General features: G+C 45.8%; 2 protein-coding genes across 4 annotated transcripts in view; one reads left to right on the plus strand and one right to left on the minus strand.

Annotated features, from left to right (window-relative positions):
• ZNRF1 (zinc and ring finger 1) overlaps nt 1–16,712 on the minus strand; it is a 42,500-nt gene extending 25,788 nt beyond the window's left edge. Inside the window, exon 1 of the mRNA XM_081336042.1 lies at nt 16,035–16,712. Within this exon, the coding sequence (XP_081192168.1) occupies nt 16,035–16,563 (529 nt within the window). The 5' untranslated portion in view covers nt 16,564–16,712. The remainder of the gene's footprint in view (nt 1–16,034) is intronic.
• Nucleotides 16,713–23,371: 6,659 nt separating this feature from the next.
• WDR59 (WD repeat domain 59) overlaps nt 23,372–26,513 on the plus strand; it is an 80,163-nt gene continuing 77,021 nt past the window's right edge. For all 3 annotated transcript variants that reach the window (XR_014027522.1, XR_014027523.1, XM_081336039.1), the window contains exon 1: nt 23,372–23,442. Coding sequence is in view for 1 of the 3 variants with exons in the window: in XM_081336039.1 (XP_081192165.1) it covers nt 23,389–23,442 (54 nt within the window). In the remaining 2 variants the exon portion in view is untranslated. The remainder of the gene's footprint in view (nt 23,443–26,513) is intronic.

Raw genomic sequence — 26,513 nt, forward strand, 5'->3', positions numbered from 1 at the left:
TGGATGCAGTTGCGTTCAGAGCCAACGCCTATCCTGGGTGTCCGCTAACAGCTCTTCCTTCTTTGGAGCTGACCAGGACACAGTCACAGAGTCTCGTGCCAGCCTCCTCCTGATGCATTTTACGAGGGTTTGACACCGCACAGAATTCTGCCTTCTCCACCAGGCAGGTTTTGCACACCACGGGAGTTAACAGCTGCAGGAATAGCGAGGGAGCACACAAGGGGTGTGTTTGTGTTTGTGTGTGTATATACATACATATATAGACACAGAGAGAGAGACAGACACAGACAGACACACATACACATTGTCTGCTTGTACAGGTAGTCTGCAGGAATAGCGAGGGAGTACACAAGGGGTGTGTGTGTGTGTGGATATGTATGTGTGTGTGTGTGTGGATACGTATGTGTGTATGTGTGTACAAGGGACGCGGTGGCTCAGTGGGTTAGGACGCTGAGCTTGTCGATCAGAAGGTCGGCAGTTTGGCGGGTCGAATCCCGAGTGCCGCATAGCAGAGTGAGCGCCTGTTACTCGTCCCAGCTTCTGCCAACCTAGCAGTTCGAAAGCACGTAAAAATGCAAGTAGAAAAATAGGGACCACTCCGGTGGGAAGGTAACAGCGTTCCGTGCGCCTTTGGCGTCTAGTCATGCCGGCCACATGACCACGGAGATGTCCTCGGACAAGCGCTGGCTCTTTGGCTTTGAAACGGAGATGAGCACCGGCCCCTAGAGTTGGAAACGACTAGCACGCGTGTGCGGGGGAACCTTTACCTTTACCTATGTGTGTACAGACAACACACACACACACACACACAGAGAGAGAGAGAGAGAGAGAGAGAGAGAGAGAGAGAGAGAGAGAGAGAGAGAGAGAGAGAGAGAGAGAGAGAGAGAGAGAGTCTGCTTGTACAGGTAGTCCCTGATTCATAAACATTCATTTAGTGACCGTTCAAAGTTACAATGACACAGGAAAAAGTCACTTGTGGCCATGTTTCACACTTGCGACCATTGTAGCGTCCCGATGGTCACAGGATTAAAAGTTGCACGTTTGGCAACTGGGTTCGTATTTACGACGGTCAAAGTGTCCTGGGGTCCCGTGATCCCCTTTTGCAACCTTCTGACAAGCAAAGTCCACGGGGAAGCCAGATTTACTTAGCCCAGGGGTCTTCAAACTTGGCCCTTTTATGACTTGTGGACTTCAACTCCCAGAATTCCTCAGCCAGCATGGCTGGCTGAGGAATTCTGGGAGTTGAAGTCCACAAGTCATAAAAGGGCCAAGTTTGAAGACCCCTGGCTTAGCCAATGTGTTACAACTGCAAGTGATCACGTAGCAATGGTGAGCAGGAAGGTTGTAAAATAGGGCCAAACTCATTTAACAGCAGTCTTGCTTAACAGTGGAAATTTTGGGCTCAGCTGTGGCTGTAAGTTGAAGACTGCCTGTGTAAATGTTCAGCATTACACATCAAGGCGTCATGTAAGGGGCAATCTGCAAAGGTTTAAAAAAAACATAAATATTTTAGATGTTATGCTAAATTAGATTCCCAACTTTGGAATCTGACTAATTTTGAGGAATAGGCGGCTATACTGACTGGGTGTGGCACTACAGCTAAGAGAATGATTTGGAGAAACTGGAAAAGTAGAACGACTCCCAGTATTTTTAAGGAGTGGAAATGTGTAATAAATGGTTATAAAAAGGCAATTTCATCTACTCTGCCAAAAATTAAAAAAAAAGATGCAATACATTTCCCTTTGGCACGGAGGTCCTGACATCTCACGAGAACAAATGTATTCTTTAATTTAGAAACTTTTAAATATTGTTTAATATTTGATGGATACATGACATATTCCTTTTTTGTAGATGAGTGCTTTAATAAATGTCTAAATAGATCCACAGTTTGCCTCCCTTCTTGTCATTTTTTTATGTAGTTACTGCTGAGCTACTGAGACATCCCTCTCTGTGCTAGGGAAAAGTCCAAATGAAATTAAATGTGGTGTCAGTCATGATACCAGTTAGAAAACAAGCCAAGATCCTTCCTTGCCCCGCATCCCCAAGGGTGATATTTAAGAAACCTCTTAAAAATGTGGCTACAGGTAGTCCTCGGTGTACAACCGCAATTGAGCCCCATTATTTATGTTGCTCAGCAAGACAAGTTGTTAAGTGAGTTTTGCCCCATTTTACGACCTTTCTTGCCACCGTTGTTAAGTGAATCCGGCTTTCCCATTGACTTTGCTTGTCAGAAGGTCACAAAAGGTGACATATGACCCCAGGACACTGCAAGCGTCATAAATATGAGTCAGTTGCCAAGTGTCTTAATTTTGATCACGTGGCCAGGGGGAATGGCTGTGTGAAAAATGGTAAGAAATCACTTTTTTCAGTGCCGTTGTAACTTTGGTGTTTTTTTTTATAAATAAATCTTTATTTACATTTCGTGTTAAAAACACACCATACACTGACAGAGACAAAAAAAAAACATTTACAATATACAAAAAACGAAGAAATCAAAAAATTGAAAACCATTTCAAAAATTTCACATTATATCTACTTCTAAACTAACAATTATATTCCACTCATTAAGTCTCTTATAACCATCCAACTCCAAAGCTTATTCATTAACAAAGACTATATCACTTCATTTTTGACCAACCTCCAAGCCACCCTCATTTCTTTAATCTTTTATCCATCCAAATATACCATTTATTCCATGATAGAAATGCTGGTGTCTCTTCTTTACCCTTCAACTTCTTGGTCAATGTGTCTGCTTCTGCACAATCAAGTATTCTCCTAATTATAACTTCATCCGGCGGGGTATGATTTGCCTTCCAAAATTGAGCATACCCCATCCTTGCCGCCGTTAAGATATGTAAAACCAAATACCATATTTCCTTCTTAATATTTCCAGGCCTGGAGCCAAGCAGATACGTCTCTGGTTTAAGATCAACTAAACACCCTGTGATTTCCTCTATCCATTTTTGGATCCTCATCCAATATCTAACCACTTCCGGACGGTCACTAAAGAAGTGTTGTAAATTGAGAACTACCTTTATTTCCACCAGCCTTGGGTTTGGGCAGGTACTGAGACCTGATAGGATTTCAACTGTTTCGAGGAATAACTTTCTATGGACAGAACACGGATGCTTCGGAGTCTTCTACGGCTGGGTGACCTATCTCAGCTTAATAAACACACACACACACACACACACACACCCTCCCCCTTTGCTGTTTAGCGAGAGGGCGAAACCGGGGTTGGAATGAGGAAAGGTGGGTCCACTGCCTTATCTATAAATCCCGGCTTGTCTCTCCGGGTGGATTTGGATCATAAAAGTGCACTAATCAAACAGGCTGTGTCTGCACAACACACGAAACTGCAAAGCTCACCAAGGTGACACAGTTTAGCAAATGGAAACATAAAGCTTGTAAATAACACATTTAACCACCTCGGTGAACTCAGCCTATACAGGTAGTCCTTGACTTACCAGCATAACTGAGCCCACAATTTCTGTTGGTAAGTGAAACATTAGTCAAGGCTATGGTCTTCCCAGCTGCAATGTATGGCAGTGAAAGCTGGACCATAAGAAAGGCTGAGCGCCAAAGAATTGAGGCCTTTGAACTATGGTGCTGGAGAAGAGTCCTGCGAGTCCCTTGGACTGCAAGGCGATCAAACCGGTCAGTCCTAGAGGAGATCAACCCTGACTGCTCTTTAGAAGGCCAGATCCTGAAGTTGAAACTCAACTTGGTGGAGCAGTGGGCTAATGCCTCCTTAAGTAACACCAGCTGCCTGCAATTAGTGCAGGTTCGCATCCCACCAGGCTCAAGGTTGACTCAGCCTTCCATCCTTCCCAGGTAGGTAAAATGAGGACCCAGATTGTTGGGGGCAATTAAGCTGACTTTGTAATAATGCCGCTTGGGGGGTGTATGAAAGCCCTAATAAGCAGGCATATACATAGAATGAAGGCTACTGCTAAGTTTGTAAGCCGCCCTGAGTCTTCGGAGAAGGGCGGGATATAAATGGGATTAAAATAAAATAAATAATAAATAAATAAATACTTTGGCCACCTAATGAGAAGGAAGGACTCACTGGAGAAGAGCCTAATGCTGGGAAAGATTGAGGGCAAGAGAAGAAGGGGACGACAGAGAAGGAGGTGGCTGGATGGAGTCACTGAAGCAGGAGGCATGAGCTTAGATGGACTCCAGAAGATGGTAGAGGACAGGAAGGCCTGGAGGAACATGGTCCATGGGGTCGCGATGGGTCAGACACGACTTCGCAACTAACAACAACCAAGTGAAAGATTGAGTTTTGCCCCATTTTACCACCTTTCTTGCCACAGCTGTTAAGTGAATCACTGTAGTTGTGAAGTTCCTAAAACGGTTGTTAAGTGAATCTTGCTTGTCAGAAGGTCTTAAAAGGGAACCTTATGGCCCCAGGACACTGCAAGCGCTGTAAATGTGAGTCAGTTGCCAAGCGTCTGAACTTTGATCACATGACCATGGTGGATGCTGCAAGAGTTGTGAGTGTGAGAAACAGTCATAAATCAATTTTTTGCAATGCTGTTGTAACTTTGAATGGTCACTAAATGAGTTGTACCTGTACAATGGTAAGACTCTGCAACTTCTCCAATTATTCCACAAAACTGAGCTGTCAGATTTCTCCTACCAAAAGTGCTGTTTGTACACTGTGCATCTCGTCATACCTGTGCCTAAATTTATACGGTTTTGTATTCTGCCCTAAACTGCACCAGATAAATCTTTTGAACAAATGAAAATAATGCAGACCAGATGTGGAGTTTCTGAACCGCAGGGAATCATGTGATCTTCTGCAAAAAGAAGTCTCCATCAACCCCCAAAGTTCCTGTTTATTGGTGGGTAGAAACTAAACTTCCTGACCATCTTGGTAGACAATGAAATGTAAATTGCCTTTACAAGGCAAAGATATTCAATACACAAAATCATGTTCACCAGTGATCAAAGCCATTCAGACACCCAGATCAGACTCCACAGGAAGCAAGGTGGAAAAGGGAACAAAAAAAGACATGGAGACCTTGGAAAAAGTTCAGAAAAAAAGCGACTAAGATGATCCAAGCCCTGGAGACTACAACATACGAAGAACGGCTGCGGGACCCGGCTAGTCTAAAGAAAAGAAGAAATCGGGGAGACATGATAGCAATGTTCCAGTCTTTGAGGGGCTGCTGCAAAGAAAAGGGGGGGGTCCACCTATTTTCCATCAGAAGGCAAGACAAGAAACAATGGATGGGAACCAATCAAGGAGAGAAGCAACCTGGAATTACGGAGAAACTTCCTAACTGTGAGGCCAATCAACCAGTGGAATAGCTTGCCTCCAGAAATTGTGGGCGCTCCACCACTGGAGATTTTTAAGAGGCTAGACAGTTACGTGTCTGAGATGGTATAGGGTCTCCAGTTTGAGCAGTGGGCTGGACTAGAAGACCTCCAAGGTCCCTTCCAGATCTATTCTATTCCGTTCCACTCTACTTTTATTCTATTCCATTCCACTCTAATTCTATTCTATTCTATTCTATTCTATTCTATTCTATTCTATTCTATTCTATTCATTCTAATTCTAATTCTAATTTTCTGAATTTACAAATAACAGGATTTCCCCTCCCCTTTGAAACTGGGATGTTTGTTGTGAACCAACTAAGATACAGGTAGTCCTTGACTTACAACCACAACCGACCCCCAAATTTCTGTTGCTAAGCAAGATAATTGTTAAGTGAACTTTGCCCCATTTTGCGACCTTTCTTGCCACAGTTGTTAAGTGAATCACTGCAGCTGTGAAGTTAGCAACACAGATGTTAAGGGAATCCGGCTTTCCCATTAACTCTGCTTGTCAGAAGGTTGCAAAAGGGGGATCAAGTGACCCTGGGACATGGCAACCGTCGTAAATGTGAACCAATAGCCAAGCTCCTGAACTTTGATCACATGACTTACAGGGATGCTGCAACGTTGTGAAGTGTGAAAAATGGTCCTTTTGTAAGTCCACATGGTCACTAAGCGAACAGTGGTTAAGTTGAGGGCTACCTGCACTTTAGGACTTTCAAAAAGTTGTTCAGCCTGTCAAACTGTCTTCTGAGTTTCAAATATTTTCCCGTTCAGATTTCTTCGGAATTCCTGACAGCAGAGGGCAAGTTTTAGTCCAAAGCTCAAGCATGGAGGAAGAAGAGCAAAATGACTTTGTGATGCGTTCTGCAGGACAAACACCAAAACTTTGCTATATGGTTGTGTGTAGTTAAAAATAGAGGAGTAATTTCCCAACCGTGACCACTTTAAGCTGCGCGGACTTCAACTCCCAGAATTCCCCAGCCAGCATCGCTGGCTAGGGAATTCTGGGAGTTGAAATCCAAGCAGCTTAAAGTGGCCAAGGTTGAGAAACACGGTAAAAGAGCATAAAATTATTCTCAGTTCTGCTGCATTAAAGCTACAGTCCCAAACAAACGTGAAGCCTTGTCACGGCCTCTTTATGCTAGGATAAACAGACGCCTGTGAAAGGCGCAAAGCTGAAAGAAGTCCCGCCTGCCCAAAACGGCATTTTAGGATAGATGTCATTTTTTTTTTCCCTTCTCCATGGGTGGACCCCAGGCTTTACATGAAGCCACCCAAATAGAGGAGTGTGAATTTCAAAGACATTTAAAAAAGAAGAAAAGAAAACAGCAAGGAAGATTTGCAGCATATAAAAGCAGATCTGAGAAAACGCTCAAGTGCATCTCACAAACTGGAACAAACAGGTAACCGTCTCTGGCAGTTTGCCCACTTCCTCCCCAGAAGGAAGCCTGCAGCCGTGCGACCGTGCCTACATCTGCTGCTTCCTGCAGCTTTTCCATGCTGAGCGCAAGGCCCCTCCTGTGGGGCGACACCAGTTACCCTGTGCAACAAATAGGCCTCTACTCAAAGCAAGAAAAGGCATGATTCTCAAAACTTTCCTTTTTCATCAGGCTGACCTGGATTGACGACGGGTTTTTAAAATGTTTTAATTTTTAATTGTTTAGTTAATTTATTTTGGGGCTGTTTATTTAATTTCTTTTAAGTTTTGTATTGTTGTTTTTATTGTTGTTAGCCACCCTGAGTCCTTCGGGCGATAGGGCGGCATATAAGTCCCAAAAATAAATAAATAAAAATAAATAATGATTACACCGGGCGTATACCGAATTCTAGCGTAATTTTCCAGCCAGAAACCTTCCTGGGATTTGCTGGGGAAAAGCCATTCTTTTCAATAAACCAGGCCTCGTAAAGCCCTCTGCTTACAGAGTAACAGAGTTAGGAGGGACCTTGGAGGTCTTCTAGTCCAACCCCCTGCTCAGGCAGGAAACCCTATGCCATTAACTTGCCCAATCTTGTGGTCTCGCTTCTAAAGCATTTGGAGGAATTAAAGAAAATCTGCAATAATATTGCCTTGCTCTATGCGAAATCTGTTTCCTCAGATGGCCAATTTTTCATAATGCACTCAATTCCTCATTGGATAAGGAGAGTGTATTATAGGAGGACAGTCTGAAGTAGAGACAAGGTTACTAGGTGTATCTAGTAGTCTATGTGGATCAAGAGCAGGAGTGCTATAATCTTACAGAAAAAGACTCACAAATACTTGAACTGGATACTGGATACTAACGGTATAATAACCACTCGTTTAGCGACTGTTCAAAGTCACAACGGCAGGGTCAACGTACTTTTAGGACTGTCACAGCAACCCCACGGTCACGTCATCAAAATTCAGGCACGTACATATGACCACAATTGAGCCCAAAATTTCGGTTGCTCAGCAAGACAGTTGTTAAGTGAGGTTTCGCCCCATTTTATGACCTTTCTTGCCACACCTGTTAAGTGACTCGCGGCAGCTGTTAAGTTAGTTACACGATTGTTAAGTGAATCTGGTTTACCCGTTGACTTTGCTCGTCAGAAGGTTGCAAAAGGGGATCACGTGACCCTGGGACACTTCAACCGTCATAAATGTGAGTCAGTTGCCAACGGTCTGAATTTTGATGATGTCACCGGGGGGGGATGCTGCAACGGTCGCAAGTGTGAAAGATGGTCGTAAGTCATGTTCTCCAGTGATGACCTAACTTTGAACGGTCGCTAAATGAACTGTTGTAAGTTGAGGACTACCTGTGTTTACCACGGTTGCAGCATTCCGGGGTCAGGCGATCACCATTTACAATCCTCCCAGCCACTTCAGACAAGCGTAGTCAGTGGGGGAAGCTGGATTTGCTTAACGACTGTGTGATTCACTTAATAACTGCAGTGGTTCGCTTAACATCGGTGGCATTTGGTGTGTATTAAACAACCACTTTGCTTCACAACGGAAGTCTGAGTCCCATTTACGGTTGTAAGTCGAGGATCACCTGTACATAAAATTCAAAGTCTGGCTAAAAATCTCTCATTTGCTGATGCATTTTACTCCCTTTTGCAACAAAAATCTTCTCTTTCCGTGTCCAACGATGCTATTTCTATTTTTCTTCTGAGAGTCCATGTGGGGGGTGGGGGGGGCACCAAATGAGCTCCTCCGCGTCAACCTAGCTGCTTTCACAGACCCTGCTCAGCATTTGCATATTTGCCTTTGCATAAACAATGGAGCTTTTCAACAATAAGTTCTTCCATGGCCTCAAATGCCCCTTTCGCCATTGCCTACGCTGATAGAGGTATTTTTGTTTTTTTTTAAATATGATTTTATTGAAGGTTGAAAGAAAGAAGAGTAAAATTAATGCAAATTAATTTGACGGGTTTTGTTTTAATTATTGTTTTAATGTAACTTATCTTCTGCATTTGGGCATTAGGGTTTAATTTGTTTTCAATTTCTGTATTTGTGTATTTTGATATTTATGTCACTGTTCACCGCCCTGAGTCCTTGGGGAGAAGGGTGGTATACAAATCAAATCAAATCAAATCAAATAAATAAATAAATAAATAAATAAATAAATAAATAAATAAATAAATAAATAAAAAATAAAGAAGGTGGAAAGAAGAAAACAAAAGGGAAAGCGGAAGCGTGAAGAGAACGTAAAACGAAAATAGAAAAGAGCAAAAAAGAGATGGTGAAGTTCTAAGTACAGTGGCAGATCTACTTTTTTCCTCTAGAATTATGTTGTGATTGTAAATTGTAAGTTCATTTTTTTTCTGTTTTACGTTAAAAAAAATATTTGCCTTCATACATAAAAAAAATTCTAAGGGATTTTCGGTCAGCAATAAGCAAAGATGTTGGCTTTTCTCTAAGCAAGGCAGCTCTATCATCACTAGAGTGAGTTTGGTCTAGACCAGGGGTAGGCAACCTCGGCTCTTTTATGACTCATGGACTTCAACTCCCAGAATTCCTGAGCTGGCTCAGGAATTCTGGGAGTTGAAGTCCATGAGTCATAAAAGAGCCAAGGTTGCCTACCCCTGGTCTAGACTCTACTAGAGCTGGGGCCTCCAACCTTGGCAACTTTACCACTTGTGGACTTCAACTCCCAGAATTCCTCAGCCAGCCATGCTGTAGTAGAGAAAGCACCAGAATCCAGGAGATGGTGAATTCTAGTCTCACTTTAGGCATGAAAGCCGAACGGGTGACTATGGGCCAGTCCACCCCATAGGGCTAATGTTGTGGGGAAAGATGTATTGGTTACGTTGGCTGCCTTGAATTATTTATGAAAATAATAAAGGCAGGAACTATCTAGATAAATTATTACTACCAACCATGATGGTATTGCCAAATCTGAACATCACTGTGCACGCCACAATCCCTCTGGCAAGCGAGGGTGGAGGTTGGTTCTCCGAGTCTGTGGGTTGCTTTCCAAACGTTTCATTACCAGACTAGGTAACGTCTTCAGTGGAAGTTAGGTAATGTCAGTGTCCGTGTTCTTCTGCCTATAAGGGCTTTGTGGGGTCAGTAGGTCTTGTGATGGGGAGATCACGTCAGGGGAGGATGACATCAGCTGTGATGTGCTGACACTTGTGATGGATCCTGTGATGGGTCAAGTGTGGGCCGTGTCAGTGAGGGCCTTGCGATGGGTCTTGTGATGGGGAAGTCATGTTGGGTGAAGGTCATTGGGAAGCGAAATGCTTCTTAGAAGAGGTTGCATGGGTTGGTTGAGGGTTGGTGCCGTGGCTGGTTGACTGTGCAAGTTGATTTGATCTCTGGCAAGTGCTGATAGAGTTGATCGCCTAAGTCAGAGGCCCCCAACCTTTTGGGCACCAGAGACCGCTTCAGTGGAGAAAGGTTTTTCCACGGACTGGAGGGTGTGTGGTTTTGTGTGCTGCCTGCATCCCGCGGATGGGGCTTTGCTTGTTCGTGTGGCCTGGTTGCTTGGCATGCCGCGGCCCGGTACTGGTCCACGGACCGGGGGTTGGGGACCCCTGGCCTAAGCAATCCCTTCTGACATTAGGGTTCTATATAATAGGTAAAAACTACAACCAACTTCGCTCTTCTAATTCCCAGGCGGCCGAGATAGAACCACCAATGTAATCCTGGTTACCCGAATTTGCAACGCTGATGCCATTAAGATACAAGTTTCTCTCGAACTGAATTTAACTCCTAATGGCTACATGGACACACCACTGCTAGATTCCTAGCAATGGCATGGAAGTGCTTTGCTGTGCCCTTCTTCTAGGTCTGGTGTTTTGACATCTAGCCTAAAGCTCCCGTTCGATCTCCCACCCAACTATTCTTATTTTCTGTATAGCACTATAAAGCGGTGTGTAAGTCTCAGGGCTATTTTCTTAGCTATTTTCAACCAGGCCTGACTATATTTAGCTCCTAAGTTCAGATGGTCGGCCAGGTGCTACCATCCTGTACGAAGCCCCAGGAGCGCATTTTCTCCTGTGGTTCTGCACTCCACATTTTATATTTTTTATTTAATCGCATTTATATAGCCACCCGTCTATATGGGTGTACATATAGGGCGAACAAGAAATACGGAAACCAAGACTTGGAACCTCAAGGAAGGGCCTTTCTCTTACCAAAGGCTGTCTCCAATTTAACCGACAAGCACAGAATATTGTTTGCTTTGAATTCCTGATCGGCTCAGTATGGTAGATATTTGTGGAGATGGTCTTTAAAAAAAAACATGCACTGGACTTCATGACACCCTGGAAAGAAAACTAAGGAACCCCCCAAGTCCCACCTATTGAGCCACTTTGGGGGAATAAAAAAGAAACAGAAAAATGACTATTTTCTTATTGATGCTTATTCCTCATCAATGCTGCAAGACTTCCAAGGAAAAGGTTTGGCTCCCAGGAAACAGATATTGGCACAGCTGGAGGGACTGCTCAAGAATTCCCAGCAAGGGGTTCCTGAAATCCACAAATATCAAGGCTTTGTTGTATAAGAGCACTGGATGACGACAACAACAACAACAATAATGGAATTGGAAGCAACTTTGGAGGTCTTCTAGTCCAACCCCCTGCTCAGGCAGGAAACCTTATACCATTTCAGACAGTCTCTTCTTAAAAACTTCCACTGTTGGAGCACTCACAACTTCTGGAGGCAGGTTGTTCCCCTGGTTCATTGTTCTAACCGTCAGGAAATTTCTCCTTAGTTCTAGGTTGCTTCTCTCCTTGGTGAGTTTCTATCCGTGAGTCGTGACCAGAGAAGCACATCTGTCACATCCGCAAGAAAATATGCAAGAAAACAAAGGAAGCCCAGAGAGCACAAAGCAAGCCCAGAGAGCTCATGTCCATATGAGCCTGAAGACCCGGCTCTGCTGGTTGGCCTGGGGTCCAAAGGGAGAGATCCCTACTGGCTGACTCAGGAATTCTAGGAGTTGAAGTCCACGAGTCATAAAAGAGCCGAGGTTGCCTACCCCTGTGCTAGATTGATGGCAAACTCCACCTCTCCCACCCATCCCTTGCACTCTGGTCTCCATCCGTCCATCTTTGGTTATCATACTGATGTATTATTCTCACTGTCTTTCTTTGTCATTGTTTTATTTCATTGCTCTATTATTTTACTTTGGTTCTGTCTATACTCCTTTCATTTTCTTCGTTTTTATTATTGTAAGCTGTCGGGAGTAGCCTCATGGCAGCAAATAAATTCAACAAATAAATAATGTGGGGAGTGACAGGTCTTCTCCAACACACACACACACACACACACACACCCCAAAGAAGAGGCCAGACCAAGAACACAGAGCAGCTGCTTGCTTCTACACAGCCAACCTCCCTAAAAACAGACTGAAATCACACCTGTCTCAACTTCCGTCTTAGTAATAACACCAAACCTTTGGGAGACACTTTGGGCAGGCTTATAAATAGCAATCTGCCAGAGTTCAAGTGAGTAAAGAGATTTCTGTGGAGGTTTTAGCAGAATTTGGGTTTTCTTTCCCTCTGGCCCCAAAAGACTAAGATTAGGTATGCGTAGGCTGCTAGAGATGAATTTGCAGGCTGCTTTTATTGGCAAGAGGGAGTGTGGAGATTGTTGAGGTGGTCGCAGTACCACCAACCTTGTCGCTCCTTAAGCAGCTAAAAAGAAGGAAAACAAATATCTGAGCAAGTAAACAGGCAAGCCTGGGCTTTAGAAGAGCTGAAGCCAAGCCCCGGAGGCAACCAGCGAGGCTGTGATCTTGACTTTTTGACTATATCTTAAAATCAGTCTGGCCAGGAGGCTCTCATCTCAGGCTCCAGAGGAGGACGGAATTTAGCAAAGCAGCACCAGGGGAGCTCATAACCAGATTCATGGAGGCTAACCTGGCCAAAGGCCATGCACATTTGCTTGCTGTTTAATTGCAAAGGGAAGCCTTATTTTTCACTGCCTTATTCTTTAAGAGCCTTACAGACAAGCCCCTGTGCCAGAGCGCTAGACAAGCATTATCAAGGAGTTTTGATCACTTGTGCCGGTGACCTTCACAGCCCTCTTTCATTTCCCCTTGGAGAAAAATAGGTCTTCTCCTGAAGGAAGAACATCTAGAAGGCTGCGACACAGGGAGCGCCAAGCAGGCAAACCTCCAGCTGTTCAGAGAAATGGAGGCTGATGGAATGTATTAATTGCATGATTAACCTAATTATCTGGACACCGAAGACATGGATTTTTAATCAGTACTACCAGAGTCACCATCACGGTGTCAAAAGGGAAGAAGGCGCCACACCAGTAACCAACCATTTTGCAAACCATACAGGATTTACTGTTGGAGGTTTGTTGGAAGAACGTTAGCCTCAAAATGCATCAATCAATATTGAAGCGGTGGAGTCAAAGTGATGGTAGCAATCACTTTGGGAGGAAGTGGGTAGTAGGTGGGAGGTGGGAGGAAGTGAAACACAAAATAGGCATGAGAAGCAGCTGGAGCAAAATTCAAAATTCCAGCTCTTCAGCATGGTAGGTAAAACTGAAGCCAAGAAGGCTGAAGAACTGCTAACTGGATTTATTTGTACAAACATCCAAAACGTTTTATAGAATCGATTTGAAAATGCAATCAACTGAATTAGAACTGTTAAAAATGTAAACATCCAGATTAGTCTGTTGGTGTACCAGGGGTAGGCAACCTTGGCTCTTTTATGACTTGTGGACTTCAACTCCCAGAATTCCTGAGCCAGCTGTGCTTATGACATAGGACTTGGGTTAAGATGGAAGTCTACTGAATTGGACAAAAAAGATTTTGCATCTGTGCAGAAGACTTTTGTATCAACTGGTTTGCATTAGTTTGATGTGATAGCTCACTTTAACGTACTGAATCTTCAAAGCTAAACTGAATATAACTGGTATGGAATACTCCATATATTATACAATACATGCATACACATGAACGCAGCACACACACAAATATGCAAACAAGATGTATACCCCATCTAAATAAAAAGGAAAGCTGACCAAAAACAAAATACAATAATCCCTACCAAGGAGTACAAACAATTGAATGGCAGAGCAATTTCACATCTCCGACTCAGGGCAGTCGGAGCAATTCTTGTTAAGATACAGAACTGAAAGCAAAACAGAACCTTTGTACTTGAACTGAACAGAGCGCAGGAAATAAGTCTGAGGGAAAATGAGGGACAGCATCTCATATTTGCTGATATAATCCTGTGTAATTGAAAAGTTAATCAATTAAGCAACTATTGGATAGATAAAGGAAGCACAATTGGTTGGCACAAAGGACATTATTTCTTCCCCCTCCTGCCAAAACCTAAGTTACTTTGCTGGGAGATAATTGTTTAATATGGAGCATACTTTCTCAATGCAATCCAACCAATGGAGATTCTTGGCAGCGTTTCCAGGTATGGTGCTGGGGGCATCCCCACACTCAGTCACAGGAACGCATTGCCACAGGCCTAGGCTAAAAAAAAACTATCCCATTCTCCGCCTGAAATAATTTCTTCTGTTAGCTTCCTCCTAATGAGCTTGCTGGGGAAATCCCTTGGTTTTTTTCCTCAAAAATAAGTATACTTCCTGTAAGCCAATGTGATGTTCCACAGCATTAACCTTTTTCATTCTCTCACCAGAAAAAAAAATACTCCCTGAAATTCATAATGGGATCTAGGAGAGCCAATCTTACTTAATTCTACATTCTTTTACACCATCTCAGTGTGGCCTTTCTCAATCATGGCAATTGTAAGATATCTGGACTTCAACTCCCAGAATTCCATAGTAGGGCCACAAATGAGAATTCTGAGAGTTGGTGTTCACCTGTCTGGAAGGAGACCAAATCAGAGAGAGTGGCAGAGTTTTTATCCACCCCCAAGTTACACAGTAATGGGAAAGATAAGTTTTGTTGTTATCATTCTGGTTTTAATAACAGCAGAAGTGAGTGTACTGCCTTCAAAAGCTGTTCTATTGTAGTTTTGGCCAGTGGTAAAGAATACAAGGAACTACAATGTAGAAATCTTGAGAATGGGATTGGTTTCTGACCTCAGTACTAAAGGGAAAAGGAAGGCAACCATGGTGGTAGGAGAGCAATGCTTTTAGATACATATAAACCAGACCTTGGCATTTTACGGCCCCTGAGCCACATCTGGTACTTTGGCCATCTCTGTCCGGCCAGTGTGGATTGCTGTTATTTTAAAAGCGACTTTTTTTTCTCACTTTACATACGTGTGTGCATGCCTACGTACCTTCACAGTCTTATTGGTTTGGCATTCCCCAACTGTCCCAGTTTCGGATGTGGCCATCTGGGAAAAGTAACTGCCCACCCCTGATCTAAATCAACAACTAAAGCAAAATTAAGCAAAGAAAATAAGTCCTGTGAGACTCCAGGCCTGATCTAACTAATCAAACTACCCCAGGTATTCACAAAGTTTTTGCCCATCCTCCATTCCTAACCCTTTGTTACTCAGAAGACAAGGGAGCTATTTGGCTAACATTTTAGATGGAATTCACTCCAATTGCCTATGGTCACATATCATACATATTCAGACACATACAACACATCATGCACCACCACTGCCAAATTGTAGCCTGGCCTGTAGTTCAAACCTAGCCAGAATGTCGCTTCAAGAGCACAATATTCTCTGAAAAGTGGCACAAGACCTCTGGTTTCATGTAACAGAGAGATAAACAAGGCAAAATCGCTACCCAGCTGTTTACGGAGGGCAAAGTTGTGTCAGGCTTAGTCCAAATGCATCCAGAGTTCAGGAGGCTTTCTAAAGTAAGCACTTCCTCACTTGGAAAGAGAAGTTCAATGAAGAAACTGGTTCCCAGTACATGGCTTTTGTGCTACAATCTCTGAATCCCAGGAGGACCTCTCAGAGCACACAATTTTGGCTTCTTAACAAACTGTAATCGGTTATTGTATTTACTCATTTTTCTGGGCGTGCACAATGCCCTGAACACCGAAGAGGTTGGGTTAACCCAATTTGCTACACACGTGCACAAAGAAGCCTGACCCAGATGAACAGTACCACCGTGGCATGTGTGAAGGAAGCCGCTAGGTTCTTTTAACCCCAACAACCCCAACACTACAACTTGACTGTCACTTTTACCCTGCCTTCTGAGATTTCAAGGGGTATCTGTTCCCCACCTGACTGGCCTTTGGCTCCTGATCCGAACCCAGCACCCTAACTGGACGTTAGCCAAGGCCTCCAGAAGCCGCCTCCCCGGAGCCCCCGCACCGCCCCCGCCCCCAAGGCCGGCCACTCACCGCTGTGCGAACTGAACCACCGGGGTCCGAGGTGCAGAGGTAGTGCATCGGCCAGCGAGGCCCTCGAGCCCAGGTACAGCATCCCGTCTCTGTGGTGACCGCCTCCCGTCTCCTGGTAACCGTTGCCATGGGCGTAAGGGGTGGAGTCCGCGCCCGACCCGCCGCCTGGACCCCGCTCCGAGTCGCCCGCCGAAGCCGCCGCCGTCGAAGCCGAAGCCGAAGCCGCCGTGGTGCTGGCCGCCGAGGCCGCCGCCGCCGCGTAGAGGCCGAAGGGGACGCTGCCGGCGCCGGCCGGCTCCACGCCGCCCATCCCCACGCCCACGCCGGCCACGGAGCTGACGGAGCGGCTGCGCAGCCCCATCGCCGAGCTGCCCCCGCCGCCGCCGCCGCCCGCCCCGCGGTAGTGCCCGTAGTGGGGGGCTCCCCCGGGCGTCGGCACCGCGCTGTCGTCGCTGGCCACGCCGGCTAAGGGCCCGCCGCGCGAGCGCCCCGCGGCCGTGGCGCCGGCCGTGCTCTGCTTGCCGCCCATGCCGCGAGGGAGCGAGCCGGGCCCGCTAGGCGCTCAGGCCACCCCCGGCGCCGCCGGGCATGGCGGGGCGGCCAGCGGCGGCGGCCCCGCTCCGCCTCTCCGCCTCCCCCGGCCCTCCGAGCAGCGGCAGCCGCCGCAGCCGCCGCCGCCGCGCCCCGACGGGCGGCCCGACGCGCCTGCCGGGCTCATCCACGGCGGGGGCAGCCGGGGTCCCGCCCGAAGGAAGGCAGCGGGGGAGGCGGAGGCGGCGCGCGGCTCCCCTGGCTCCGCTCCGCAGCCGAGCAGCCCCGCCGCGCGCCCCGGCCAGACGGGCGCGGCCTCCGGGCCAAGCAGCCCCGCCGCGGCTCGCTCCGTCCAGCCGCGCCCCGCCCGCCCGCCCGCTGCCGGGGCCGCGAAGGCTCTGCGGGCGTCTAGCAGCCGCGGCTGGCGCTGGCTCGTCCCCGGCCGGGCTTCCCGAGGGCTCCCGGAGCCCAGACAATAGAGCCGCGCAGAGCGCCTGCGCTGCGGCTTCCCCGTCTCCTCCCCGCCGCGGGATAGAGCGAGGCTGGGCGGGCGGCGGGGCGGAGCGGGCGGGCGGGCCTGTCTCCTGCCCCGGCCGGGAGCGAGGCGCCTCTGCCCGCACGCCGCGCTGGCCGGAGAAGTCCGCCCGGCCGCTGCCCGGCTCGCTCGCCGGGCTCCCCGGCCAACGGGCGGCGGGAGGAGGGGGCGGCCGTGGAACGGAGGCGGAGTCGGGCCTTAGCCCACGGTCTCGGGGCTTTTCCGTTAAGGTCCGGAGCAGCCCAGGCCCTTTTTTAAATTTTAATTCCATTTATATTGCGCCCTTCTCCGAAGACTCAGGGCGGCTTACAAGCTTAGCAGTAGCCTTCATTCTATGTATATGCCTGCTTATTAGGGCTTTCACACACACCCCAAGCGGCATTATTACAAAGTCAGCTTAATTGCCCCTAACAATCTGGGTCCTCATTTTACCTACCTCGGAAGGATGGAAGGCTGAGTCAACCTTGAGCCTGGTGGGACTCGAACCTGCACTAATTGCAGGCAGCTGGTGTTACTTAAGGAGGCATTAGCCCACTGCTCCACCAAGGCTCTTTTGGAACTTTCTGCCACCGCCTTAGGCCCCCTCGGGTGCCGACAGCAGAGCCCCAAATCCCCTGCAAGGGCTGCGGCCCGGTTTGCGCACGGGAGGGACTGCGAGTGGAAACAAGGGCTTGTTTGGGACTGGGAGGCATGCAAGCCCAGTGGGCTAATCGTGGTTTATGACTTAGCCAGTTACGGCTTCCAATCTGCAATACAGGTAGTCCTCGACTTACAACGGTTCATTTAGTGACTGTTCAAAGTTACAAAGGCACTGGAAAAAAAGGACTTAGGACTGTTGTTCAACCTTATCATGGGACTTGCAGCATCTCCATGGTCACATCAAAATTCAGACTTGGCAACTGATTCATGACAGTGTCCTGGGGTCGTGGTCACTTTTTGCAACCCTTCTGACAAGCAAAGTCAATGGAGAAGCCGGATTCGCTTGACAACTGGGTTGCTAAGTTACCAACTGCAGTGATTCACTTAACAACTGTGGCAAGAGGTGGTAAAATGGGGCAAAATTTACTTAACAAATGTTTCACTTAGCAACAACAATTTTGGACTAAATTGTGGTTAAGTCGAGGACAACCTGTACAGCGTCCATCACAGAATGCAACAGATGAGGCCTTAATAGAGAGAATATAGTGAAACTCACTTTTGGACCAAAGATGTGTCAACTCACCTTGAAAACAGTTACAGTTATATGACATGTATGTCCAGCACATTTATGTTCTGCTGTGAAAGAGCACTATTTATCTCACATTTTATCTTCACAGCAATTTCAAGAGATACATTATTGGAAAGGGCAAACCATTATTACAAATGTGGCCCTCAGTCAGGTTTTCGGCTTTGTGGCTTGCATGCTTAATGAATCCCGTCAGAATAGCTTATAAACCAGAATTTATAACTTACCATGGCTACTGCCATTGTAGTTTAATAAACCATGATTAACAAATTTTGATTTGGCACAAAATATGAATTGGCTCTTGTTCTATTTTTGCTAGTCACTAACGTTAAAGTCTCGTCTTAAAATTTTTTGTCCCTTCCAGATGCATGAACCTTATTACTACAGCATGGGTTCGTACATTTCCAGAGACAACTGTCAATGATCAGTTGATACCACCAAGGCGCCTTGGTGGAGCAGTGGGCTAATGCCTCCTTAAGTAACACCAGCTGCCTGCAATTAGTGCAGGTTCAAGTCCCACCAGGCTCAAGGTTGACTCAGCCTTCCATCCTTCCGAGGTAGGTAAAATGAGGACCCAGATTGTTGGGGGCAATTAAGCTGACTTTGTAATAATGCCACTTGGGGTGTGTGTGAAAGCCCTAATAAGCAGGCATATACATAGAATGAAGGCTACTGCTAAGCTTGTAAGCCGCCCTGAGTCTTCGGAGAAGGGCGGGATATAAATGGAATTAAAATAAAATACCCCTAACTTATGGGGGAAGGGGGAATGTGAGATAGGCTAAAGCAGGGTTCCCCAGCCCCCACGCTGCGGCCCATTACCGCACCTTGAGCTGTTCGGAACCAGGCCACAGAAATGGCAGATGTGTACATGTGCACATCTCCAGTTGTGCAAGCAACAGGCATGCGTGCCTGCCACTCATGCAAATGGAGCTGCATGCATGCGCATGCTGCTCACAGAACCATACCCTCCCTCCCCGCCAGTCTGCAAAGCCGGAAAGGTTGGGGAAGTCTGGTATAAAGAAACAGACATCATCAATGGGTGCACAACACTCATGGCAGGAAAAAACAAGAGCCTACAAATCTTAAGTCACTTTTTTTGTGTGTGTGTGTCTGTTACGTGTTTATTTTCTTGCTAGTGTTCAACATGCACGCAAATACGATAAACTAACACTATTCTTTTATACACTATGTTGCCTGTTGATGAATAACACTTAAGGGGTTGTCTTCTTTTGTGTGTGAGTGTTTGAAGAGGAAATATTTGTGCATAATGAATCCTGACTTGTCTCCAGAAAGTTTGCATTCTATTTTGTGTTTTGCATCTTGTGGTCAGGTTCTTATTTCTGTGGTAGGTTATATTCTTTTCTAGGTTTTTCACTAGGCTAGGATAAGGAGCCAGTCCTAGAGGAGATCAACCCTGACTGCTCTTTAGAAGGCCAGATCCTGAAGTTGAAACTCAAATACTTTGGCCACCTAATGAGAAGGAAGGACTCACTGGAGAAGAGCCTAATGCTGGGAAAGATCGAGGGCAAGAGAAGAAGGGGACGACAGAGAATGAGGTAGCTGGATGGAGTCACTGAAGCAGGAGGCGTGAGTTTAAATGGACTCCAGAAGATGGTGGAGGACAGGAAGGCCTGGAGGAACGTTGTCCATGGGGTCGCGATGGGTCGGACAAAGTATAAGGAGAAAAGGTCTCATACTTCAGTTAATTCACCCAAAGTAATTCCATTGTATCTTTAAAAAAACCCACTATCAAGATAAATCATACTTGCACACTTTGAGGGTTTGCTGCCAAGTCAGACTTTGGCAATACAACCTGGGGAGTTCTGGGACTGTAAAAGAAAGACAAAAATGGCCAAAAAAAGAGAACAGAACCAGTTTTCAACCAATTATTTTACACTGGGCCACACAAGCCTTCACACCAGCTCCAGGTAAGGAGTTCTGCTAAAGTTCTGCTGAGCATTGTCAGCAGAGAAGAGAATATGCTTCTGTCCATTTTACTGGTGCTCTTTCAGACAGTTCCAGATATAAGAACTTATGAAACATGATGGTACAAACCCCAGGAATTCCTTGGAATGGGACACTTGCTGGTAGGCAGGCAGTAAGGGGTGTTTTGTCCCAGCTTGCAAGAACCTGATTTTATCTAGGAATGGGTCCAGGGACATTTGAAATGAAGCTCCTGGTGACATGTCATTTACACCCTTTTGAGCAATTAACTTGTGTGATGTCATTGAACTGGCTTTTGTCAATGTTCAGCCAATGTTATATTGTGCTCTAATCAGGAATGGAAAGATTCATATCTCACATAGGTAAAGATTGACTAAAATCCCTATTCTCCTAAACTTGAATAGAGGGTTGACAGATCCCAGCCTATTGTGTATTTGCATGAGTCAGAGATATGCATCATCGTTGGGAGATATGTCCAGAAGAATCATGCAAAAACACAGGAGTGGCTTGGATAAGTTCCTCCCAGAGATGGAAACAGCTTTACTTAATTGGTACAACTTAATTCAGATCCACTTCTGTTAAGTCAAAGGAGATCCAGGTGACTCTCTTGACTCCCCTGTCTACTTTGGATGGCTTGGCTGACTGATTTGGAGTCTATACAGAATTGCTGCCCATCTGATATGCAGCAACTGATAAAGAAAAAAAACACATAGTATATATCACAAAATGTAAAAGATTAAAATAATTATAGTGAAATAGCCAAGGCACCATAACAGACTCATATAGCACACTTACACCTGTACTGGGTTTAACAGCCTGGGCCAGTGCCTGAGAGAACGTCAACATCTTCACAGCTCTTCCAGGGAGTGAGCCCTTGGATGGAGGGGAAAGGCTGTTCCACAGGGCAGGAGCCATCAGAGAGAAGGCATCAATGTTAAAGCGTTGTTGTTGTTGTTAGTTGCGGTCGTGTCCGACCCATCGCAACCACATGGACAACGTTCCTCCAGGCCTTCCTGTCCTCTACCATCTTCTGGAGTCCATTGAGGCTCACGCCTACTGCTTCAGTGACTCCATCCAGCCACCTCCTTCTCTGTCGTCCCCTTCTTCTCTTGCCCTCAATCTTTCCCAGCATTAGGCTCTTCTCCAGTGAGTCCTTCCTTCTCATTAGGTGGCCAAAGGATTTGAGTTTTAGCTTCAGGATCTGGCCTTCTAAAGAGCAGTCAGGGTTGATCTCCTCTAGGACTGACCGGTTTGATCGCCTTGCAGTCCAAGGGACTCGCAGGAGTCTTCTCCAGCACCAGAGTTCAAAGGCTTCAATTCTTTGCCGCTCAGCCTTTCTTATGGTCCAACTTTCACTGCCATACATTGCAACTGGGAAGACCATAGCCTTGACTATACGCACTTTTGTTGACAGGGTGATGTCTCTGCTTTTTAGTGTGCTGTCTAGATTTGCCATGGCTTTCCTCCCCAGGAGCAAGCGTCTTTTAGTTTCTTGGCTGCAGTCCCCATCTGTGGCTCAGCATATATAAATGGAAATCAGAGCAAGGCTCAAATGAACTGGCTTTGGGGGCCTGAGCGCTTGCTGAGTCCAAAATGTCTCTAGACAGGTTTTCAGCCTGGCCTCCGCGTGGGAAGGGCTGAGCCACGGCAAGGGAGGTGAGGAGTTGTAGGTCCGTGGGACAGTGTCTGCTTTGCAGGTAATCCTCGAGTTCTAACAGTTCATTTAGTGATGGTTCAAAATTACAACAGCACTGAAAAAAGTAACACGACAATTTTTCCACACGACCATTGCAGCATCCCCATGGTCATGTGATCAAAATTCAGATTCTTGGCAGTTGACTCATTTATCACATCCCGGGGTCATGTGATCACTTTTTGCAACCTGACAAGCAAAGTCGGTGGGGAAGACTTAACAACTGTTTTACTAACTTAACAACTGCAGTGATTCACTTAACAACTGTGGCAAGAAAGGTTATTAAGATGGAGCAAAATTCACATAACAAATGTTTCACTTAGCAACTGAAATATTTGTGGTTGTAAGTCAAGGACTACCTGTATACAAGTGGGATAAAGTACAGCCCTGGAATCCTTGGTCTTAAAACACTCTGGCTATGGCGGCTGAAAATTGATGGCATGGTTCCTGGTATTTTGAGGTGGGGAACAGGTGAAAATATAGAACACAGAATAATAAAGTTGGAAGGGACCTCAGAGATCTTCTAGTCCGACCCCCTGTTCGAGCAGGAGACCCTATACCAGGGGTAGGCAACCTTGGCTCTTTTATGACTCGTGGACTTCAACTCCCAGAATTCCTAAGCCAGCTGGCTCAGGAATTCTGGGAGTTGAAGTCCACGAGTCATAAAAGAGCCAAGGTTGCTTACCCCTGTGCCTATACCATTTCAAATGGATTTCCAGTCTCTGTAATGTAAATAAACATTAGTAAATACGCATATGCTAAATAGTGATATAGGTTAACTGCCACTTCGTAGCCCTCTAACCTCCTCCTCCCTCAGACTGAGTTTCTTCACAGAAACGGACCCTGATTGTTGGGGGCAATTAAGCTGACTTTGTAAAAATGCCGCTGGGGGTGGGTGGGGCGAAAGCCCTAATAAGCAGGCATGTACATAGAATGAAGGCTATTGCTAAGCACATTGGTTTGTGCTTCTTAGATTGTAAGCTGCCCTGAGTCTTCGGAGAAGGGAAGGATATAAATGGGAATAAAAAAAAACCAAACGTGCATAACTCAGGCAGAAATACAGTGACCGCGCTCATAAGCATGACAAGCATGGTTTCAGTTTACAAGAGGGGAATTTCTTGTGCGTGTGTGCCTTGTCGTGCAAACCCAATCTTTAAAGCATGCGAAGACAGAGAGGCCAACTTGGAGACAGGCTGCCTTAAGCATGAATCAAAACAAACCGACGTCGGACCACCACTCCCACGCTTCCTAGCCAGGCGAGGGGAGATTCTGGGAGTTGAAGTCCAACCCTGATGGAGGAAACAAGGTCGGATTCTTGGCTCCGGCTCCTTTAAGCGTTGAGAAACTACGTCTCCCGGCAGGCCCTGCGCTCCGTGCGCGACGACTTCCTGGCCGCCGTCGCTCCGCCGCCTCCAGGGCAGCCAAGATGGCGGCGCGCTGGAGCAGCGAGAATGTGGTGGTGGAATTCCGGGATTCGCAGGTAGCCGGGGCTGTTTTCGGGGCCGCGCGGTGGCCGTTCCCCGGGCGGCCTGCCTGCAGCGTTCCCTCTCGTCCGTCGGCGCTCGGGGTGGGAGGCATCCCTGCCGCGCCTCCCCCTTGGGAGATGCGGGGACTGCGGAGGGGATGGGAAGGGCGCCTTCGTATCGTCGCACGAAGGGCCGCTGCCCGGCGCCCACTTGCCCGGCGCTCGCTCCAGCACCCTTCGGGCGCGCTGGACTACAGCTCCCATCATCCCCCGCAGTGGGAGGGGAGGAGCAACTGTTGTGACTGTCTTTTTCTTGACTAAGGCAATAATAACAACAACAGCAACAACTTTGCAAAAAAGCCCCCCACTTTACTTGGAACTGCTTATATACTGAGACGTTACCTTAACTGTTAAGGCTTAATAGCTCTTAGGGCCTTGGTTAGGACTTGAATGTTTTTGCCAAGCCCAGACTGTGAATCTAATTGAAGATTAAATCTTTGATGATGATGATGATGATGGCTTTCCATTCCAGCGTAGTCTAAGAGGCTTACAAAATATGCTAATTAAAACAACATTAACAACAAATTAGATAAAATGCAGGTGACCTCTCTGTTAGACTCTGGGTGGCATACAAAATATGAATTAAAACAATTGAAAACAAAGAAAATGGGCCTGGGCACTGCTTCCTGGCTTTTTTTTCTTCCTCACCACATCTCCTCCTCCTGGCATTATTATTAAAATTACTTATATTCTTAACTTTATTATAAGGAGCCCTCCCCCTTCCCAAGGAGCTTGGGAAGCAAGCAGTGTACTTAAAAACAGGCAGAGAAGATCTGGGGTATTTATTCTAGGGAATATCCTGTGGGTAATGGAGCCTGTGTGAGGAAGATGTGTGGTTTAAAAAATTTGATAAATAACATTTATAATTGCTGCTTTGGGTATAGAGGAGGTTGGAGGTAGCTGCTGTTCTGACACATAGAATAGAATAGAGCTGGAAGGGAGCTTGGAGGTCTTCTAGTCCAGCCCCCTGCTCAAGCAGGAGAACCTACACCGACTCAGGTTAATGTCCAGTCTCCTCTTAAAAATCTCCAGTGATGGAGTGAGTGCCCGCAATTTCTGGAGGCAAGCTGTTCCATTGGTTGATTGTCCTCACTGTCAGGAAGTTTCTCCTTACTTCCAGGTTGCTTCCCTGTTTGATCAGTTTCCAGCCATTGTTTCTCGTCCTTCCCCTCTGGTGCTTTGTGGCAGGCCCTCAGATACTGGAACACTGCTATCATGACTCCCCTATTTCTTCTTTTCTTTAAACTAGCCATACCCAAGTCCCGTAGCCGTTCTTCATATGTTTTAGTCTCCAGGCCTTTGATCATCTTAGTTGCTTTTCTCTGAATTTTTTCCAAACTCTCAACATCTTTTTTGTGATATGGTGACCAAAATTGGCTGCACTATTCCAGGTGTAAAACTAGGGTTACATGTGTAAAACATGTGTAAAACAAAGTCTTAAGGGGAGGGTAACACCATTATTGAAGAAAAGAGATACAGGTAGTCCTCAACTTACAACCATTTTGTGACTGTTCCACATTATAACAGCACTGTTTTATGAACATTTTCTACATGACTATTGCAGCATCCCCATGATCAAAATTTGAACCCTTGGCAACTGACATGTATTTATGATGGTTGTGTCCCAGGGTCATGTAATCACCTTTTGCGGCCTTTTGAAAAGCAAAGTCATTGAGGAAGCCAGTTCACTTAACTGTTTTACTAACTTAACAGCTGCAGTGATTCACTTAAGAACTATGGCAAGAAAGGTCATAAAATGGGGCAAAACTCAACTGTCGTGCTTCACAACAGCAATTTTAGGCTGAACTGTGGTCATAAGTCAAGGACTGTAATTGGGTCATATACTTTAAGAACAATGCTCCAGGGGCTTCTGCAACAACCTGGGAGAGTTAAGTTGGGGCACATTTCTGCTGAGCTGTGCTTTCTCCCCTCTTTTTTAAGTTGTTGCCTCTCCTTAATTCTTTAACTACAGCCAAAAGTTTATGAACTGGCCCATGTTATAAAGCTGCCTTATGTTAGGCTGTTCTGTTAAAGATTGTAGAGTCCTTGGACATTTTTGAATTTTGGCAGGATTGCTGCAGCAGTCATTTTGTAGGGTTGATTGGAGTGGATTGCCAGTTGATTGATTCCAACATGTACATAACAAAAGTTTTAAAGATATTTTGATCTTAGATTGTTCCTATCCAATTATGCTCAAATTAAAGTTTCTTACAAACTAGGGCCTTGTCTACAAAACAGATTTGTGATTTGAGGTATTCATAAATCTTTAATAGCTAGCGTTTGTCACTGCTGATTAAGGTTAATAGTTAAAATAATCCATACTAATACATACAGATATCTAGATGTATAATATCTTCATAAACACACGCCTATAAGTCAGATATCAGGGAAGATATTTATTGGCTGGATTTGCACGTTGCACCTTGGCTCTTTACGTTTCATGTGAACCACCTTTTCTAGCTAATAAAATCGGATGTGTGGTTTTAGTGTAATGAATAAACCTAGCCAATTCTGACAGGGAACAAATCGTCATTAAGTGTGATATGTACACATGCATGGGCTGAACTCACAGCTGTGCTAAGCTGTATGTTCTATTATTTACAAGCTTTCACAGGGAACAAATAAAAATGTGGTTTAGCATGGTATGTGAATTAGGTTTCTAACGGAGATGAGCACCGGCCCCTAGAGTTGGAAACGACTAGCATGCATGTGCGGGGGAACCTTTACCTTTTATTGTTCCTTTGAGAAATATACTAAGACATGAGATATAAACTATCTCTTTAAGGGTCTTTGAATGCTGGGTGCTAGTGGCATGAAATGGTAATTGCCATCACTCCTGCCTCTGTTTCCTTCAAAAGATCATGATGGCAAGTTGAAAAGTAAATGTTCTAAAAAGAAAAAATAATCATCAGTGCTGGAACTTTGCTCGTACCAACCAGAAATCCATAAGGAAGGTAGGATAACACTACCCTTATTCTGGGCAGATGGAATCTGTACATTTTTATAGCTGGATGTATTCAGTTTGA

This window comes from Vipera berus, assembly GCF_964194415.1.
Source record: "Vipera berus genome assembly, chromosome: 10".
Taxonomy (NCBI): domain Eukaryota; kingdom Metazoa; phylum Chordata; class Lepidosauria; order Squamata; family Viperidae; genus Vipera; species Vipera berus.